This window comes from Microcaecilia unicolor, chromosome 1 (genome assembly GCF_901765095.1).
Source record: "Microcaecilia unicolor chromosome 1, aMicUni1.1, whole genome shotgun sequence".
Taxonomy (NCBI): Eukaryota; Metazoa; Chordata; class Amphibia; order Gymnophiona; family Siphonopidae; genus Microcaecilia; species Microcaecilia unicolor.
Window position 1 is genome coordinate 23,733,578 of NC_044031.1, and position 20,158 is coordinate 23,753,735.

At 44.8% G+C, this 20,158-nt stretch overlaps 1 protein-coding gene across 3 annotated transcripts in view; it reads right to left on the reverse strand.

Moving 5' to 3' along the window:
- Positions 1 to 20,158, reverse strand: part of LOC115463370 (gastrula zinc finger protein XlCGF26.1-like) — a 952,960-nt gene that overhangs the window by 7,507 nt on the left and 925,295 nt on the right. For all 3 annotated transcript variants that reach the window (XM_030193815.1, XM_030193825.1, XM_030193806.1), the window contains one exon: positions 16,318 to 16,428. In XM_030193815.1, the coding sequence (XP_030049675.1) occupies positions 16,318 to 16,428 (111 nt within the window). The remainder of the gene's footprint in view (positions 1 to 16,317; positions 16,429 to 20,158) is intronic.

Below are 20,158 nucleotides of genomic sequence, written 5' to 3' on the forward strand. Positions count from 1 at the left end.
GCAGCTGACGCCGGTACCGCAAGCGGCACCAAGGACGGGGACCTCCTCACAGGCAATGGCCCAGATAGCGCTTCTGCAGTCGGTACGGAAGGCGCAAGCACCCCCGACACCGAAGCAGATTGGCGCAGCAACCCCTCCAGGAGCTCTGGAAGAAGGGCCCAGATGCGCTCGTCGAGAGCTTCCATCGGAAAAGGCTGGGGGCCGGTGGAGGAGTTGGTTGCAGAATCTGAGGGGGCTTGAGAGCCGGTACCAGGCTGCCAGATGATCGATGCATCGGCACCTCCTGAATGGAGGGTGAGAGGTCCTCCCGGCGCCAACACTTCTCGGGTGCCAACTCCCTCGGCTCCACGGAGCTCTCGGTACCATGCATGGAAGGATATCGATGACGGTGCTTCTTCGCCTTCACTCGACGCCCATCATCAAGACTCCTCAGTACCAAAGAGGAGGACGTGGAATCCTCATGCCTCCTTGGGGCCGGGTCCGACGAAGGTCGGTCCCGGGAGGCCTGCATCGCAGTAGGCCTCGAGACAGGTGGAGACCCGCTCGATGCCTCGCTGCTCCCAGCGCGTTGTGGTCTTTTGGCAGCCATTATCTGAACTCCCGATGTTGATGCTTCCCTCGACGCTGACGCCGCCGACCTCGGTACCGATACCGACGTCGAAGGACCGGAGCGAGCTGGAAAAAGTTTCTCACACTGAGCCTCTCGAGCCACCTGGGTCCGCTTTTTCATCAACTTACACAGCTTACAAGAAGCTGGCAGATGGTCGGGCCCAAGACACTGGAGACACCAGGCGTGGGGGTCGGTACTTGAAATGGTCCGGTTGCACCGAGTACAACACTTGAAGCCACTTGGCGTCCTCGGTGACATGGAGGGAAAAACGGCGGTTGCGAAATCAAAATGCTTGATGGTGTCAAGAAAAAAGGGGCACAAAAAGGGGAAAACAGCCCGGCCGAGCAGCCTAAAGGACAGCCGCATCGAAAAAATAAGAAAACTTTAAAGAGGAAGAAAAAACCTAAGAAAATAAAGGAAAAATAGATTTTTTTTTTAAATATTTGACAAACCGGAATCAAATTAAAAGAAAAGAAAATCAGGCGATAAACACCAAAATGCAGTTCTCCTGAGCCAAGAAGGAACGAGGCGAAAGACAACTTTCCTCAGTCGCGGATAAAAGAGAACTGATTAGGGCACGCTCGCGTCACGGGTGGAAGCTGCTCGCACATGCGCAGTGAGTTCGGCCCGCGCGACGGCACGTTCTGGAGAGTTTTTTTGTTTTCAAAGTTCCGGACTCCTGTGCCGTCACGGATGATGACCCATACATAAGAATATTGAGCCTGCTTGTCCTTGGAGAACGTCCATTACAGTCTTTGGTTACGTTGTGTCGCAGGTATCATGTAATCCTTAGCGTGTGCTAAAAGGTTTGCGCGCCTACAGAGCAGCTTAGTAAACATAGTAACATAGTAGATGACGGCAGAAAAAGACCCGCACGGTCCATCTAGTCTGCCCAACAAGATAAACTCATATGTGTATACCTTACCTTGATTTGTACCTGTCTTTTTCAGGGCACAGACCGTATAAATCTGCCCAGCAGTATTCCCCGCCTCCCAACCACCAGTCCCACCTCCCTTCTCCATCACAGACCGTATAAGTCTGCCCTTGATTTGTACCTGTCTTTTTCAGGGCATAGACCGTAAAAGTCTGCCCTTGATTTGTACCTTACCTTGATTTGTACCTGTTTTATTTTATTTCAGGGCACAGACCGTATAAGTCTGCCCAGTGGTATTCCCTGCCTCCCAACCATTGGTCCCGCCTCCCATCTCCATCTCAGACCGTATAATCTGCCCAGCAGTATTCCCTGCCTCCCAACCACCAGACCCGCCTCCCATCATTGGCTCTGGTACAGACCGTATAAGTCTGCCATCTACTATCCTGGCCTCCCAACCACCAACCCCTCTTCCCCCCCACCTGCTCCTCAATCCAATTTTGGCTAAGCTTCTGAGGATCTATTTCTTCTGCACAGGATTCCTTTATGTATATCCCACGCATGTTTGAATTCCGTTACCGTTTTCATCTCCACCACCTCCCGCGGGAGGGCATTCCAAGCATCCACCACCCTCTCTGTGAAAAAATACTTCCTGACATCTTTCCTGAGTCTGCCCCCCTTCAATCTCATTTCATGTCCTCTCGTTCTACCACTTTCCCATCTCCGGAAAAGATTCGTTTGCGGATTAATACCTTTCAAATATTTGAACGTCTGTATCATATCACCCCTGTTCCTCCTTTCCTCCAGGGTATACATGTTCAGGTCGGCAAGTCTCTCTTCATACGTCTTGGAATGCAAATCCCATACCATTCTTGTAGCTTTTCTTTGCACCGCTTCCATTTTTTTAACATCCTTCGTAAGGTACGGCCTCCAAAACTGAACACAATACTCTAGGTGGGGCCTCACCAACGTCTTATACAGGGGTATTAAAACCTCTTTTCTTCTGCTGGTCACACCTCTCTATACAGCCTAGCAATCTTCTAGCTACGGCCACCGCCTTGTCGCACTGTTTCGTCGCCTTCAGGTCCTCAGATACTATCACCCCAAGATCCCTCTCCCCGTCCGTGCCTATCAGACTCTCCCCGCCTAACACATACGTCTCCCTTGGATTTCTACTCCCTAAGTGCATCACTTTGCATTTCTTCGCATTGAATTTTAATTGCCAAACGTTAGACCATTCTTTAGGGCCATAAACATGGCCCTAAAGTGTGTAAATACAGAACAGAATAGCAGAGCACTTGAGTAATGTATGTAATCATAGAATTGAAGTTCCCCAGGTTAGTCACTGGGATCAATATCATCATACTGAACAAGACCTGATTGCTTAAAGTCAATTTGAGGAGAGGAGGGAACAGCATACAAGGAGTGACAGAAGCTGTACATACTGCAGCAGGACATGTTTATCAACTCCTACCCTAGCTGAGATAATATTTAACCATCTCTCTGACCTCATGTGCACTGTTTTTTCAATTACTCACCTTACTTTCTAACTCGTCTTACTCTCTTACCTATCTATATGGTCCATCTTTGCTTTACCCTTCACTATCAATTATAATGTTCTATTGCGTATTGTGTTGACATTGTAAGTAGTATACAATGCCATACTTTGTACTGTTTTTGAATATTTTTACTACTGTAATTGCCTATTGCTGATGTTTGATGTATTCTTACTGTATACCGTCTTGAGTGAATTCCTTCAAAAAGGCAGTAAATAAATCAATAAACAAATAATTGGCAGACTGTGGCCCCTGTGGTTTGAATAAGGAAATAGAGTGACTGACATCGATTTAAATCTCCCAGCTTAGAGCAGGGGGTGTACTTTGCATAGCTGCATTGGTGTCCTTCTGGGGTGCAGCTCACACTGCAGGTTGCCATCAGGTATTGTTTAAGTAGTGATGAGACTGAGGGATATAATAGATAAATGTGGAAGGCTTGTAGACTTATTTTGATAATTTGTTTAATTGAAGTTTAGATTTGTAGTATTTGATGTTTAAATTTTAGTCCAAGTGCTCCCGAGGACACCAAATGAGGCGAAATATGGACGCCATGTAGAGGACAAGAGCACACAACATTTGGGAATTCATACCCGAAGGAGAAAGCACAGGGAATCAGTTTCGGATACACTTTTTAGATCGTGTGGGATCCTTCTCTGAACCTGGATTTTCGCACCAAAACATACAGATTGGGAGTACCATCCTTGCAGGCAAGTGAACTTGCTGAGTTGTTTATAGTTATGAGACATTGCATAACATTATTTATTTATTGCATTTGTATCCCACATTTTCCCACCTCTTTGCAGGCTCAATGTGGCTTACACAGTACTGTAACCAATTCCGATATGAACAATTACAAGGTGATTTCATGTTAGAATGAGGTACATGTATGCTAGAGGTAATTGGGGAGATGGGGAGGAAGAGTTAGGCTATGTCCGTTATGATCCTTGGTTACGTTGTGACGCAAGTGTCCAGGTTTTTTATGTTGGGTCGGTGGGATATGCCCTTCTGAACAGATCTGTTTTTACTGCTTTCCGGAATTTCAGGTGGTCGAGCGTAGTTTTTATTACTTCTGGTAGTGCGTTCCACAGTTGTGCGCTCAAGTAGTAAAAGCTGGATGCATAAGTGGATTTGTATTTGAGGCCTTTGTTGCTTGGGTAGTGGAGGTTTAGGTATGATCATGCTGATTTTGTGGTGTTTCTGATTGGCAGAATTGAGAGTAGACTTAGTGCAATGATGGTTGGAGGAGTGCATTATTGAAGAGTTGGATCCTACGTTGATTAACTGAGCATTACCAAAATATATATGTATATATCAATTTTTTTAAATATTATTTTGTTTTTTTATATATTTAAGTTGTTAGTATGGATGAAGTATTATCAGAAAACTGATTTCAGTCTTGTTACCCCAGATATATATTGGTGAGTTAAAATTTAATGCCAAGAAGTGCAGAAACTCAAAAGAGAATTACCAGGTAGGAGGAGAGAAATTAGTAAGCTTGACTCAGGAGAGGGACCTTGAGGTGATGGGGCAGAGGATCTGAAGGTGAAGGAACAATGTCACAAGGTGGTGGCCATGGCCAGAAGGATGCTAGGCTGCATCAAGAGGAGTATAACCAGCAGAAGAAAGGAGGTGTTGATGCCCCTGTACAAGTCGTTGGTGAGGTCCCACTTGGAGTATTGTGTACAGTTTTGGAGGCTGTATCTTGTCCAGGATGTAAAAAGATTTGAGGCGGCACAAAGGAGAGCTACAAAAATGGTGTGGGATTTGCATTGCAAACTGTACGAGGAGAGACTTGCCGACATGAACATGTATACCCTGGAGGAAAGGAGAAACAGGGGTGACATGATACAGACGTTCAAATATTTAAAAAGTATTAATCCGTAAATAAACCTCTTCCAGAGACGAGAAGGTGGTAGAGCTAGAGGACATGAATTGAGGTTGAAGGGGGGCAGACTGAGGAATAATGTCAGGAAGTATTTTTCAAGGAGAGGGTGGTAGATGCTTGAAATGCCCTCCCACGGGAGGAGGTGGAGATGAAAACGGTACCGGAATTCAAAAATGCATGGGATAAACACAAAGGAATCCTGTTTAGAAGGAATGGATCCACGAAATCTTAACGGAGATTGGGGGGCAACACTGGTAACTGGGAAGCAAAGCAAGTGCTGGGCAGATTTCTATGGTCTACATCGTGACTGAATAGATATGGATGAGCTGGAGTGTAACTGTTAAGGGGCTTCAATGTTAACTTCAGCAATTTTAGTACAAGAACAATGCTGGGCAGACTTCTACGGTCTATGCCCTGAAAATAGCAAGGACAGATCAAGACAGATAAGTACATAAGTAATGCCACACTGGGAAAAGACCAAGGGTCCATCGAGCCCAGCATCATGTCCACGACAGCGGCCAATCCAGGCATGGGCACCTGGCAAGCTTCCCAAACGTACAAACATTCTATACATGTTATTCCCTTAATTGTGGATTCTCTGGTGTTGTACTAATCAAGGTCTGGCTTCTTGGGGTTTTCATTTAATTCATGTTTATGGTCACTTATTCTATATTTTGGCATTTGTGTTGTGTGTGTGTGACCAAAGTATTGTGTTAGCATGAATTTTCTATATAGTATACTGTAGTAATTTGGCTTGTTCAGTTTTCTTGCTAGATGTATTGGTATTTTAGGGTCTCACTGTAATATTTAGGGCCCTAAAATATCATAGGTAGGATCCTTGTTTTGGATGTTAGTGCTGGCATGGTAGATTTTCTCTTGATTCTGAGCAACTTTTTGTTTGATAATTACTTTACAATATGCCTGTTATTGAGGTAACACTAGAAACAAAAAACTTTTTGTATGGAGGATTTTATGGGGAAATGTCCTTGACCTGCATCCACTGTTGGAGAAGGCCAGGGGGTTCTATGGTTGCAGAATATTTGGGGGAAGCATACATATGTGGGGGGACCGTGGCTCAATGGGGGATGAAGAGTGCAGTCTCTTGTACTTCCCCTAGTCCTCAACGTGGCCTGTCGCCAGTGAAGCCTGCACTGCTACCGTTATTGGGAGCAGGATAGGGGTGGGGCATGGGTGCATCAGTTGGCACGTTTTTCTCTAGTGCCCACCCATCCAACCTGTTGGCCCTCCCAAAAATTGCCTTCTGGATACGCCACTGGCTGAGGAAATGAAAGGGGCTCTGGTAGGGCTTTTTCTGTTTTCTTTCAACAGGTGCAAAACCTTCTGCAACTACAATATGGCTGAGAAACATCATGTCACTAAAGCAAGCGGAGAACTCAAACGCCCCACGGTAAAAACAGTAATGTACAAAAAGTGGGAGAGCGACCAAGGATACCAGAAACTGGAGGATGTTCTTTAATAAAAAACTTTATTGAAGGTTTGAGTCTTCAAACCTTCAATAAAGTTTTTTTATTAAAAAACATCCTCCAGTTTCTGGTATCCTTGGTCGCGCTCCCACTTTTTGTACATTACTAAAGCTGTTGCTCCAGTTTCTGGTATCCTTGGTCGCTCTCCCACTTTTTGTACATTACTAAAGCTGTTGCCCCAGTTAAAGCTTCTGCCTCTGTGCAGACAGAAAATGTGATGCAAGGAGAAGGGCCAGTTCCATGTGGGAGATGTCTCCAGCTTGAGTTCTTCATGAAAAAAAGTGGAAAAACTGAGAGAGGAAGTGCCAAGATTGAGAAGCGTCTGTGAGAATTAGAAATACATTGATGAAATACTTCATGAGGCATCAAAGATCTCTAGCAATGCAGAACATAGTAACGTAGTAAATGATGGCAGATCAAGACTTGAATGGTCGGGGATGTGACGGGGGGAGGAGCAAGATGGCGGCACGTTAGAATCGCCGTGAGCTTTCTCTGTGAACTGCTGCGTTTCCGTGATTTTTCCTCTTACTTTAATAACAAGATATGCCTCATACTAAATGGAAAGGCTCCGTGAAGGCTGCTACCCCGACGACCAGAACTTCCGTCACCTACACAGCAGAGTATAGAGAGGGTCACGACGAAAAACCTGAATGTCGAAGTGGTTCCCACGGTTGTCTCGGAGTAAGGAGAAGCTGAGACCTTGGGATTAGATATAACACTCTCACCTCCGACTCTCTTTCCACCGCCGCGCCCTGCTAGCCTCGGTCCTCAAGCAAGTGTTTCCACCCTCGACGAGGAAATTGGAAACCTAATGAATCGGGGTCTAGGAGACGAGGGTTCAGCGGGAGGTCTGAGAACTTTTGTTTCCCCGACTGAGCGAGAAACGCCAAAGATTAATCCTGCGACGGTGACGCTGGAATCTATTTGGAGTATACTCCAGCGCTTAGATCAGACTGTGTCAGATTCCACGAATCAAACTACAATGCTTGTGAGTACTATGAAAAATCTATCTATAGCTTTCTATACTATGAAAATTTAACTTAATGATAAAATAAATAAGTACATAAGTAATGCCACACTGGGAAAAGATCAAGGGTCCATCGAGCCCAGCATCCTGTCCACGACAGCGGCCAATCCAGGCCAAGGGCACCTGGCAAGCTTCCCAAACGTACAAACATTCTATATATGTTATTCCTAGAATTGTGGATTTTTCCAAAGTCCATTTAGTAGCGGTTTATGGACTTGTCCTTTAGGAAACCGTCTAACCCCTTTTTAAACTCTGCCAAGCTAACCGCCTTCACCACGTTTTCCGGCAACGAATTCCAGAGTTTAATTATGCATTGGGTGAAGAAAAATTTCCTGATTTGTTTTAAATTTACTACACTGTAGTTTCATCGCATGCCCCCTAGTCCTAGTATTTTTGGAAAGCGTGAACAGACGCTTCACATCCACCTGTTCCACTCCACTCATTATTTTATATACCTCTATCATGCCTCCCCTCAGCCGTCTCTTCTCCAAGCTGAAAAGCCCTAGCCTCCTTAGTCTTTCTTCATAGGGAAGTCGTCCCATCCCCGCTATCATTTTAGTCGCCCTTCGCTGCATCTTTTCCAATTCTACTATATTTTTCTTGAAATGCAGCGACCAGAATTGAACACAATAATCAAGGTGCGGTCGCACCATGGAGCGATACAATGGCATTAAAACATCCTCACACCTGTTTTCCATTCCTTTCCTAATAATACCCAACATTCTATTCGCTTTCCTAGCTGCAGCAGCACACTGAGCAGAAGGTTTCAGTGTATTAATCGACGACAACACCCAGATCCCTTTCTTGGTCCGTAACTCCTAACGTGGAACCTTGCATGACGTAGCTATAATTCGGGTTCTTTTTTCCCACATGCATCACCTTCCACTTGCTCACATTAAACGCCATCTGCCATTTAGCTGCCCCAGTCTCGTAAGGTCCTTCTGTAATTTTTCACAATCCTGTCGCGAGTTAACGACTTTGAATAACTTTGTGTCATCAGGAAATTTAATTACCTCGCTAGTTACTCCCATCTCTAAATCATTTATAAATATATTAAAAAGTAGCGGTCCTAGCACAGACCCCTGAGGAACCCCACTAACTACCCTTCTCTATTGTGAATACTTCCCATTTAACCCCACTCTCTGTTTCCTATCCTTCAACCAGTTTTTAATCCACAATAGGACATTTCCTCCTTTCCCATGACCCTCCAATTTCCTCTGTAGCCTTTCATGAGGTACCTTGTCAAAAGCCTTTTGAAAATCCAGATACACAATATCAACCGGCTCCCCTTTGTCCACATGTTTGTTTACTCCTTCAAAGAATTGAAGTTATCAATAGAAATCAAACAAAATAAAACATGGAAAAGAAAATAAGATGATACCTTTTTTATTGGACATAACTTAATACATTTCTTGATTAGCTTTCGAAGGTTGCCCTTCTTCGTCAGATCGGAAATAAGCAAATGTGCTAGCTGACAGTGTATATAAGTGAAAACATTCAAGCATTACTATGACAGTCTGACAGGGTGGGAGGATGGGGGTGGGTCGGAGGTATGCATGGGGACATCAAAGCATATCATTGATATTCTAACAGGATGGGTGTGGATAGGTGAGGGATGGGGTAATCAACAGAGACATACAGCTTTATGGTTTATAATGGGCTAGGAACCCCAGGTCCTTGTTAAGTCCTTTCTGTTGGGTGTTAAAATATTCAATCATTCTGACTTTAAAGGTCTTATGTTCTTGTATGGTTTTAAAGTTACCTTTCAGTATTCTCACTATGAAATCACTGGTACATATCAATGATATGCTTTGATGTCCCCATGCATACCTCCGACCCACCCCCATCCTCCCAACCTGTCAGACTGTCATAGTAATGCTTGAATGTTTTCACTTATATACACTGTCAGCTAGCACATTTGCTTATTTCCGATATGACGAAGAAGGGCAACCTTCGAAAGCTAATCAAGAAATGTATTAAGTTATGTCCAATAAAAAAGGTATCATCTTATTTTCTTTTCCATGTTTTATTTTGTTTGATTTCTATTGATAACCTTAAGAGTGGACTAACACGGCTATCACACTCCTCTACTAAAGAATTGAAGTAAATTGGTCAGGCAAGATTTCCCCACACAAAAGCCATGCTGACTTGGTCTCAGTAATCCATGTCCTTGGATGTGCTCTGTAATTTTGTTTTTGATAATAGCCTCTACCATTTTCCATGGCACCGACATCAGACTCACCGGTCTATAATTTCCCAGATCTCCCCTGGAACCTTTTAAAAAAATCGGCGTTAAATTGGCCACCCTCCAATCTTCTGGTACCACGCTCGATTTTAAGGATAAATTGCATATCACTAGCAGTAGCTCCGCAAGCTCATTTTTCAGTTCTATCAGTACTCTAGGATGAATACCATCCGGTCCAGGAGATTTGCTACTCTTCAGTTTGCTGAACTGCCCCATTACGTCCTCCAGGTTTAACGTGAAGTCAGTAAGTTTGTCTGACTCGTCCACTTGAAATACCATTTCCGACACCGGTATCCCACCCAAATCTTCCTCGGTGAAGACCGAAGCAAAGAATTCATGCAATCTCTCTGCTATGTCTTTAGCTTCCTTGATCGCCCCTTTTACCCCTCGGTCATCCAGCGGCCTAACTGATTCTTTTGCCGGCTTCCTGCTTTTAATATACCGAAAAAAAGTTTTGCTATTTGTTTTCGTAATCCCTCTTGGCCTTCTTTATCTGCGCCTTGCATTTGCTTTGACACTCCTTATGCTGCTTCTTGTTTTCAGATGGCTCCTTCTTCCATTTTCTGAAGGCGTTTCTTTTAGCCCTAATAGCTTCCTTCACCTCACTTTTCAATCATGCTGGCTGTCTTTTGAACTTCTGTCTTTCTTTTCTAATTCGCGGATATGTTTGACCTGGGCCTCCAGGATGGTATTTTTGAACAGCGTCCATGCCTGTTGTACAGTTTTTACCCTCTCAGTTGCCCTCCTAAGTTTTTTTTAAACCTTTCTTCTCATTTTATCATAGTCTCCTTTTTTAAAGTTAAACGCTAACGTATTTGACTTCCTGTGTATAGTTACTTCAAGGTTGATATCAAAACTGATCATATTATGATCACTGTTATCAAGCAGCCCCAGTACCATAACGTCCCTCACCAGATCATGCGCTCCACTAAGGACCAAGTCTAGAATTTTTCCTTGTCTAGTCGGCTCCTGCACCAGCTGCTCCATAAAGCTGTCCTTGATTTCATCAAGGAATTGTACCTCTCTAGCGTGTCCCGATGTTAGATTTACCCAGTCTATATTTGGATAATTGAAGTCACCCATTATTATCACATTGCCCATTTTGTTTGCATCTCTGATTTCTTTTATCATTTCTGCGTCTACCTGCTCATCCTGGTGAGGTGGATGGTAGTACACTCCTATCACTGTTCTTTTCCCTTTTATACATGGAATTTCAACCCACAATGATTCAAAGGTGTGGTTTGTGTCCTGCTGAATTTGTAATCTATCTGAGTCAAGGCTCTCATTAATATATAATGCTACCCCTCCACCAGTCCAGTCCACCCTATCACTACAATATACTTTGTACCCCAGTATGACAGTGTCCCACTGGTTATCCTCCTTCCACCAGGTCTCAGTAATGCCTATTATATCCAATTTTTCACTTAGTGCAATATATTCCAACTCTCCTATCTTATTTCTTAGACTCCTAGCATCTGCATATAGACATTTCAGAGTATGTTCCTATGTTGTTCCTATTTGCATGATGCTTAGTACTTTAAAATACTTTAAAAGAAGAAGTGAAAAATGTGAAAGAGAGTTCAACTTTATTGATTAAAGACAATGTAATACTGCATCGAAAAATAGAACAATTTGAAAATTATAATCGGAGGTTATCTTGGGGTGATAGTATCTGAGGATCTGAAGGCGATGAAACAGTGTGACAAGGCGGTGGCCGTAGCTAGAAGGTTGCTAGGCTGTATAGAGAGAGAGGTGTGACCAGCAGAAGAAAAGAAGTTTTAATGCCCCCGTATAAGTCGTGGTGAGGCCCCACCTGGAGTATTGTGTTCAGTTTTGGAGGCCATATCTTGCTAAGGATGTAAAACGAATAGAAGCGGTGCAAAGAAAAGCTACGAAAATGGTATGGGATTTGCGTTACAAGATGTATGAGGAGAGACTTGCTGACCTGAACATGTATACCCTGGAGGAAAGGAGAAACAGGGGTGATATGATACAGACGTTCAAATATTTGAAAGGTATAAATCCGCAAACAAATCTTTTCTGGAGATGGGAAGGCGGTAGAACGAGAGGACATGAAATGAGATTGAAGGGGGGCAGACTCAGGAAAAATGTCAGGAAGTATTTTTTCACGGAGAGAGTGGTGGACAATTGGAATGCCCTCTCGCGGGAGGTGGTGGAGATGAAAACGGTAACGGAATTCAAACATGCATGGGATAAACATAAAGGAATCCTGTTCCGAAGGAAGGGATCCTCAGAAGCCTAGCCGAGATTGAGTGGCAGAGCCAGTGGGGGGAGGCGGGGCTGGTGGTTGGGAGGCGGGGCTAGTGCTGGGCAGACTTATACAGTCTGTGCCCTGACAATGGCAGATACAAATCAAGGTAAGGTATACACAAAAAGTAACACATATGAGTTTGTCTTGTTGGGCAGATTGGATGGACCGTGCACGTCTTTTTCTGCCGTCATCTACTATGTTACTATCAGGCTTATTTTCGAAAGTGATCGCCGGCCATTTTCCGACATAAATCGGGAGATGGCCGGCGATCTCTGAAAAGCGGCGAAATCGGTATAATCGAAAGCGGCTTTTTTGAGAGCATCGCCGCTTTCCCGTTGCCTTGCCGGCGAAAGTTCAAGGGGGCGTGTCGGTGGCGTAGCGAATGCGGGACATGGGCGGGCATGGGTGTGGCTACCAGATGGCCGGCTTTCACGGATAATGGAAAAAAAAAAGCAGCGTTAAGTAGTATTTTGCCGGGTTTACTTGGTCCTTTTATTTTCACGACCAAGCCTCAAAAAGGTGCCCCAACTGACCTGATGACCACCGGAGGGAATGGGAGATGACCTCCCCGTACTCCCCCAGTGGTCACCAACCCCCTCCCACATTAAAAAAATAAAAATAAAAACCTTTTTTGTCAGCCTGTATGCCAGCCTCAAATGTCATACCCAGCTCCCTGACAGCAGTATGCAGGTCCCTGGAACAGTTTTTGTTGGTTGCAGTGGACTTCAGGCAGGCGGACCCAGGCCCTATCCCTTCCCCCCACCTTTTACACTTGTGGTGGTAAGTGTTGAGCCCTCCAACCCCCCCCCCCCCCCCAAACCCACTGTACCCACATATAGGTGCCCCCCTTCACCCATAAGGGCTATGGTAATGGTGTAGAGCTGTGGGGAGTGGGTTTTGGGGGGCTCAGCACTCAAGGTAAAGGAGGTATGCACCTGGGAGGTATTTGTATATTTTTCAAAACGTTTAGTAAGTGCCCCCTAGGGTGCCCGGTTGGTGTCCTGGCATGTGAGGGGGACTAGTGCACTACAAATGCTGGCTCCTCCCACGACCAAATGCCTTGGATGTCGCCGGGTTGGAGACGGCCGGCATTTTTTTCTATTATCGCTGAAAAACATAACCGGCCATCTCAAACCCGGCTATATCCAAGGCATTTGGTCGTGGGAGGAGCCAGCATTTGTAGTGCACTAGTCCCCCTCACATGCCAGGACACCAACCGGAAAAAAAAAGATGGCCGGCCATCTTTTTCGATAATATGGTTCCGGCCAGCTGTTGCCGCGCCGCCAAAATAGATAGCCGGCCATCTATTTGACCGGCGCTGTTCGATTAAGCCCCTCAAAGTTACTATGTTTATTGAACTTTCCCCCACTGCCTGTATATACTCCGTTGGAAGTGTTTAAGCGTTACCTGATTGAAAATTTAAAGTTTTCCCCGGAATCTGTTCCTCCATTAAATAAAATCTATTATATACCTAACAAGAAAAAAGAGGAGAAAGTACAGGAGCAGATGTTACAAGACCAGGGAGAACTGAATGTCTCAGACCTTCTGGAAATGTCTTTAACTAGAACATCTGAAAGACAAACTTTACTAGTCTCTTTCATATTTGAGCAAGATATGGAGGCGGTGAGAAGACTTGCTCTCAAGAATTTACAAACACTATTTTACGGGGGGAAAATATGGGTATTCCCAGATGTGGCGAAACAAACCCAGGAAAGGAGGAAAGCTTTCTGGGCGTTAAAAGCTGAAACTGTTGCCCTAGGAGCATCGTTTAAATTACCCCTCTAAATGCAATGTTAAGTATCTAGATGTAAAATGTATGTTTTTTCTTCCAGAACAATTGAGCTATTTTATTGATTCAAAAAGAATATAAGATTTGTGGGATCTGTAAGGTCATACTTTAAGGAAAGAGAAAAGTCATACTTTGTTTTGGGTGAATGGAAGTGTTAAGCTTTAATACATTTAAATTTTCTTCCGAGTCTCATCTCCTGAGTCTATAATGGACTCCTCCCTTTCAATCTGGTGGTCTAATACAAGATGTAATTTTATTTTTCCTTTTTATTTTTAGACTTCTAAACATATATGTATCTGTTTTTCATGATCAAGATGTTAATGCTTGTAAAGATTATAAATATGCATAAATAAAAAAAGAGACTTGAATGGCCCATGCAGTCTGCCCAATAGTCACACTCATTGTCAAGTCATGATTAAACCAACAATGGATGCGATATAAAATACTTGATCATTGTGTGGCTTTGGCATTTCTGGGACATAGACCATAGAAGTCCGCTCGAACCTGTACTTAGATTCCAACTACTGAAGCTGCTCCCAAAGCCTACCAAATCCATCTTGTCATTTGCGGGACACAGACCGTAGAAGTCTGCCCAGCATTATCCTCACATTCCAAATTACTGGAGTTTCCATCTGAATTCAAGAAAGCTTGGACAAGCACTTAGTATCACCAAGAGAGTGGAAGGGAGAGTAGATGACATGGATGGGTCTTCATCTACCTCCATTTCTCCGTTTCTTATCCTCCCAAGAGGTATCTAGCATCTTCCCTTTTCCACATCATCCTTCCCCATTCAGCATCTCTTCCACATCATCCCCTGCAGGACCTGCTCCCTCTCCTGCTGCTACCACAACCTTACCTGTGCCTACTACTACTACTACTACTTAACATTTCTAGAGCGCTACAAGGGTTACGCAGCACTGTACAAATTAACGAATAAGGACGGTCCCTGCTCAGAAGAGCTTACAATCTAAAAGACGAAATGTCAAGTTGGGGTAGATGAGATTTCCTGAGAAGAGATGAAGTGATTAGGTGCCGAAGGCGACATTGAAGAGGTGGGCTTTGAGCAATGATTTGAAGATGGGTAGGGAGGGGGCCCGGCGTATGGGCTCAGGGAGTTTGTTCCAAGCATGGGGTGAGGCGAGGCAGAAAGGGCGAAGCCTAGAGTTGGCGGTGGTGGAGAAGGGTACTGAAAGGAGGGATTTGTCTTGAGAGCGGAGGTTACGGGTAGGGACGTAAGGGGAGCCAGACAAGCTTTGGTAGGTCCTACAAACTGTAGCAGGATGTTTGGAAGGGGGGGGGGGGGGACTTGGCAGAGCTTGAGTGTATGCCAGCACTGAGCAGCCCTGTGCCATATAGACCAGTATATAGTGCTTCAGGGCAGCTCCTCTCCTGCTGCACTGTCACTCCCCGAATCCTGTTGCCTTAGGTGAATGCCTAATCTGCCTAGTTGTAGGGCCGGTTCTGTGTACAGTATTTATTATAACTAACCTGTACACTATACTATCTCTTCTAACTCTGTACAGTATTATTTGTTAATGAGCTCTATTCTGTAACATCAAACTCGGGCATATATATAAAGTATCACATACCATGTAAAATGAGTTTATCTTGTTGGGCAGACTGGATGGACCGTTCAGGTCTTTATCTGACGTCATTTACTATGTTACTATGTAACACCTCCTCTTACTCTGTGCAGTACTAATCTGTGCTCTGTAATATCTCTTCTTACTCTGTACAGTATTATTAATCAGCACTATTCTGCTGTAGTACCTCCCCTTAACCTGTGCAGTACTTATTAGTACTAACCTGTACTCTGTACAATATTTATCATAACTAACCTGTACACTATACTATCTCCTTACTCCGTATAGAATTCATGAATTAATCAGCTCTGTTCTTTAACTCCTCCTTTTACTCTCTGCAGTACTTATGAGTACTAATCTGTACTCTGTAATACTTTTTCTTACTCTGTGCACTACATATTACTTAGCCATACTCTGCAATATCTCTTCTTAATCTGTGCAGTACTTATCAGTACTAACCTGTGCTCTGTATTATCTCTTCTTACTCAGTGCACTCACTATATATTACACTTTAGCTATACAATACCTCTCTTATTCTGTATAGTATTTATTATTATTAAGCTATGCTCTGTAATACCTCTTTGTACTCTGTATGGTATTATTCATCAGCTCTATTCTGTATCTCCTCTATTAGCGCTATTCTGTAGTACTTCCTCTTAACCTGTGTAGTACTTATTAGTACTAACCTGCACTCTGTGTAATACCTCTTCTTACTCTGTACAGTATTTATTACAACTAACCTGTACACTATACTATCTCTTCTTCCTTTGTATAGTATTTATTAATCAGCTGTAGTCTGTAACTCCTCCTTTTACTCTCTGCAGTACTTATGAGTACTAATTTATACTCTGTAATACTTCCTCATACTCTGTGCACTATATATTATCACGTAGCCATGCTCTGCAATCTCTCGCCTTACTCTGTACGGTTTATTATTACTCAGCTGTGCTCTGTAATATATCCTATTACTCTCCACTGTATTTGTTATTACTCACCTGTGTATGAGTGACAATCTTCTTTCTCTTCTGACTCCTGCACTTCCTGGACATATGGCTCTTCCTTTCGTTTAATTCTTGATAATATGTCAGGATTGATCCTTTCATAGCCTGATTTCAACAGAAAAAATGAAAACTGAGTCATGTTTCCCTTACAGCCTCAGAAAAATACCCAGGAAGCAGCTTATGATGAGGGAGGGGAGGGAGGAACTATTACCACCTCCATCATAAATCAGAGGGATCTAGGAGTTATTACACCTCACTTTGAGTACTTTGGCACTGGAACTAGTCAAACATTTGTATAATAAATAATTTTATTACCTATGAAAGAGAAAGCTGATATTTTTAACAATCTTGTATGTTATGAGATCCCATGGAGGGGCATTTTCGAAAGGTCGTCCAAGTATGAATTAGGATGCCCTAGCAAAGTCAGCCAAAATCAGGTAGGTATAATCGAAGAATAGAGGACGTTCTTAGACATTCCATTATCGCAGTTCAAAATGCCCAAATCAGGTATAGTTTGGGCAGCTCCATGCTGCACTTACCTAGGAGCCATCCGCAGGTGATCTCCCCTCTCTCAAACCTGCGGAAGATTCCTGAGTACTGCAATATATAGGCATCATGGGTGGAACCTGGGTATCGGGCACACACGTCTAGAATCTCCCCATGGGCGTCACACACAACTTGCATATTGAGTGAGTGGAATGCTTTCCTGTTCCTATAAGTGGACTCTCGTGCCCCGGGGGGGGGGGGGGGGGGGGGGTCTGAGTGCGACATCTGTGCAGTCAATGACGCCTATGACCAAGAAAGCGAGCTATGGCGTAGAAGTGAGCCATGTTGTTCTGCAGGGCCTGGGGGGTGGTTGTTAAGGTGATTTATTCTGAGGTGTGGGTAAGAAAGGCATCAAGGAACTGGGTGAGGCAGTTAGAAATGGAAGGCCGGGTGAGGCCCGTGTTCACAGAGAGGACAGACTGGAAACTCCCAGTGGCCAGAAAAGATAGAGAAGCAGTGATCTTTATGTGCACAGGGATGGGGTTGTTCCTACGGGCCCTAGGCTGCAGGAGGGGTTGGACTTGGTCACAAAGGTGCTGAATGGCAGCCCTATCAAACCAGTACCTAATGAGACACTGCAGGTCAGTGAGGTCTAGGAAACTGCTACGGGGTCTGAAAACTCTGGGGCGTGAGTACCTCCTGCGGTGCCTCCCCTCTTCCTCCAACATGTAAGGCATCTGTGCATTTAGTGCCTCCATTTCCCCACACTACAGGTGCAACGCAGTGCCACCAGTGCTCACCGCTCCCTACCAACTTGGTGGAACACAGCAGCACAAACAGAAGCTGACACTCACTCTCCCACCACCGAGGAACACAGCAGAGCCACACTCTCTGACCCAGTACAAACTCTCCTGCCACACCCTCTAGCCACTCACTCTTCAAGCAGTCTTCACAAACACGTTGCAGCAGTACACAGGACAAACAGACAAACAGAGACTACAAACAGGTAAGAGAATGAAATATGAACTTGGGGACAGTGAATGGAGAGGGAGAGGGGATGGGGGAGACAGAGGAAGGAGTAGTGGTGTCTGGGTTTGGGGGCTAGAAGGGGTAGGGAAAGTGAAAAGGTAAAACACAAATGAGGCAGGTGAGGGTGAAAACGTTCCGACTACAGCACACAGAAAAAGGTAACAGGTACTCAACAAACTCTTAGCTTTCTCTCCCAACAACGCTCTCGCCACTCTCCAACTGCACAAAATCGCTAATGGGTCTAAAGACGACTTCCTTACCCTGGTTGCTTTTATTTCAGGTCTAACTAAGGACGCCCATGTTCTGACCCATGCGAAACCATTTCGCTAGCTGTTATACGCTGGGGGCGCCCATCTCGTAACGCTGCCCACAGCATGCCCCTAACACCCCCCCTGTGGGGGCGACCATAGATGGGCGTCCTCGCGCTGAGGATGCCCTTACGGCCCTGTTTCGATTATTGGATTTGGGCGACCTTCCTTCACGGGGACACCCATGTACCTTTTGTGTCGCTTTTTGGACACCCTTTTCTTTCGAAATTGAGCCTGTTAGTATTAATCGATTCAGGGGGCCCTAGTGAGTCAACTTATAGGATCACTGATGACCCTGTAGCTACTAAATTGAATCAATATTTCTACACATTCAGACCTTCAACTGATCGCTATTAATGCTACTACTACTATAAATCATTTCTATAGCGCTACCAGTCATACGTAGCGCTTCACAACTGAACATGAAGAAAAGACAGTCCCTGCTCAAAAGAGCTTACAATCTAAATCAGGAAAGACAGACAGGACCGATAAGGGTAGGACAGTCAGAAGGACACATAGGGAAAGGGGACTATTGAAGAGAGGAAGACAAGATAAAGGTTACGAGCAGGTAATGCTCTTAAGGATTTCGGAGGGTGGGAGGAGGTGGTAACGATGCACAAAGATTCCAACTGTACAACAGGTGTTAAAATGTTCAGTTCCACTAGACAAATGATTTCAGTGGCACAATGGACGTGGAAGACGGCAGCGTAAAGGGGTGAAGGAGATGGGCAGCAACTGCCCCAACCTGCCACAGGGTTGTTACTTCTCCGTTCATTCATAGCATTGTCTGATTTAATGAAACCTCTACCTGCTCTGATTAACAGTTTGCAGTTCTTCTGAACTATCTTATCAAAAGGGTGGGTTGGATTTATGGTATTGTTATGCTCCTGCTGAAGAAAATGAGCAAACAATGAACTGGTACAGGATATCAACAGCTGCTGATCATACGAAGGCCAGAATTCAGTTGTCTATTTCAGTCCATGGAGACGTCTACTGCCCGATATTCAGCCAGCGGTGATAAGTGTTTTGCTGACCACTGCCGGCATTATACATGGAAATTCAATGCCGGACCATGTGCAGACTCCAGCACTGAATTTTCAGGTACCTGGAGCCGGGTAACACATGGAGGGGCATAATCGAACAGAAACGCCTATTTCCATGGGCGTTTATCTCCGAGAACGGGTCCGTGAAGGGGCGGACCGAATCGTATTTTCGAAAAAACATGGACGTTTATCTTTTTTTGAGCTGGGCGTTTTTGTTTTTCAGCGATAATGGAAACCGAAAACGCCCAGCTCAAAAACGAATAACTCCAAGACATTTATTCGTGGGAGGGGCCAGGATTCGTACTGCACCGGTCCACCTCACATGCCAGGACACCAACCGGGCACCCTAGGGGGCACTTTTACACAAAAAAAAAAAAAACAAGGTAAAACAGCTCCCAGGTGCATAGCACCCTTCCCTTGGGTGTTGAGCCCCCAAAATCCCCCTCAAAACCCACTGCCCACAAGTCTACACCATTACTATAGCCCTAAGGGGTGAAGGGGGCACCTACATGTGGGTACAGTGGGTTTGGGGGGCGGTTTGGAGGGCTCCCATTTACCAGCACAAGTGTAACAGGTGGGGGGAGGGGGGGGATGAGCCTGGGTCCACCTGCCTGAAGTCCACTGCTCCAGTGACCTGCATACTGCTGCCAGGGAGGTGGGTATGACATTTGAGGGTGAGAATAAAAAGTTGTGAAACGGCATATTTTGTGGTGGGAGGGGGTTCGTGACCACTGGGGGAGTCAGGGGAGGTCATCCCCGATTCCCTCCAGTGGTCATCTGGTCATTTAGGGCACTTTTTGGGGCCTTATTCGTGGAAAAACAGGGTCCAGGAGAAGTGCCCTAAATTCTCGCTAAAAACGCATATTTTTTTTCCATTATCGGCGAAAGGCGCCCATCTCTGATCGGCAGATAACCACGCCCCAGTTCCACCTTCACCACGCCTTCGACACGCCCCCATCAACGTTGTCC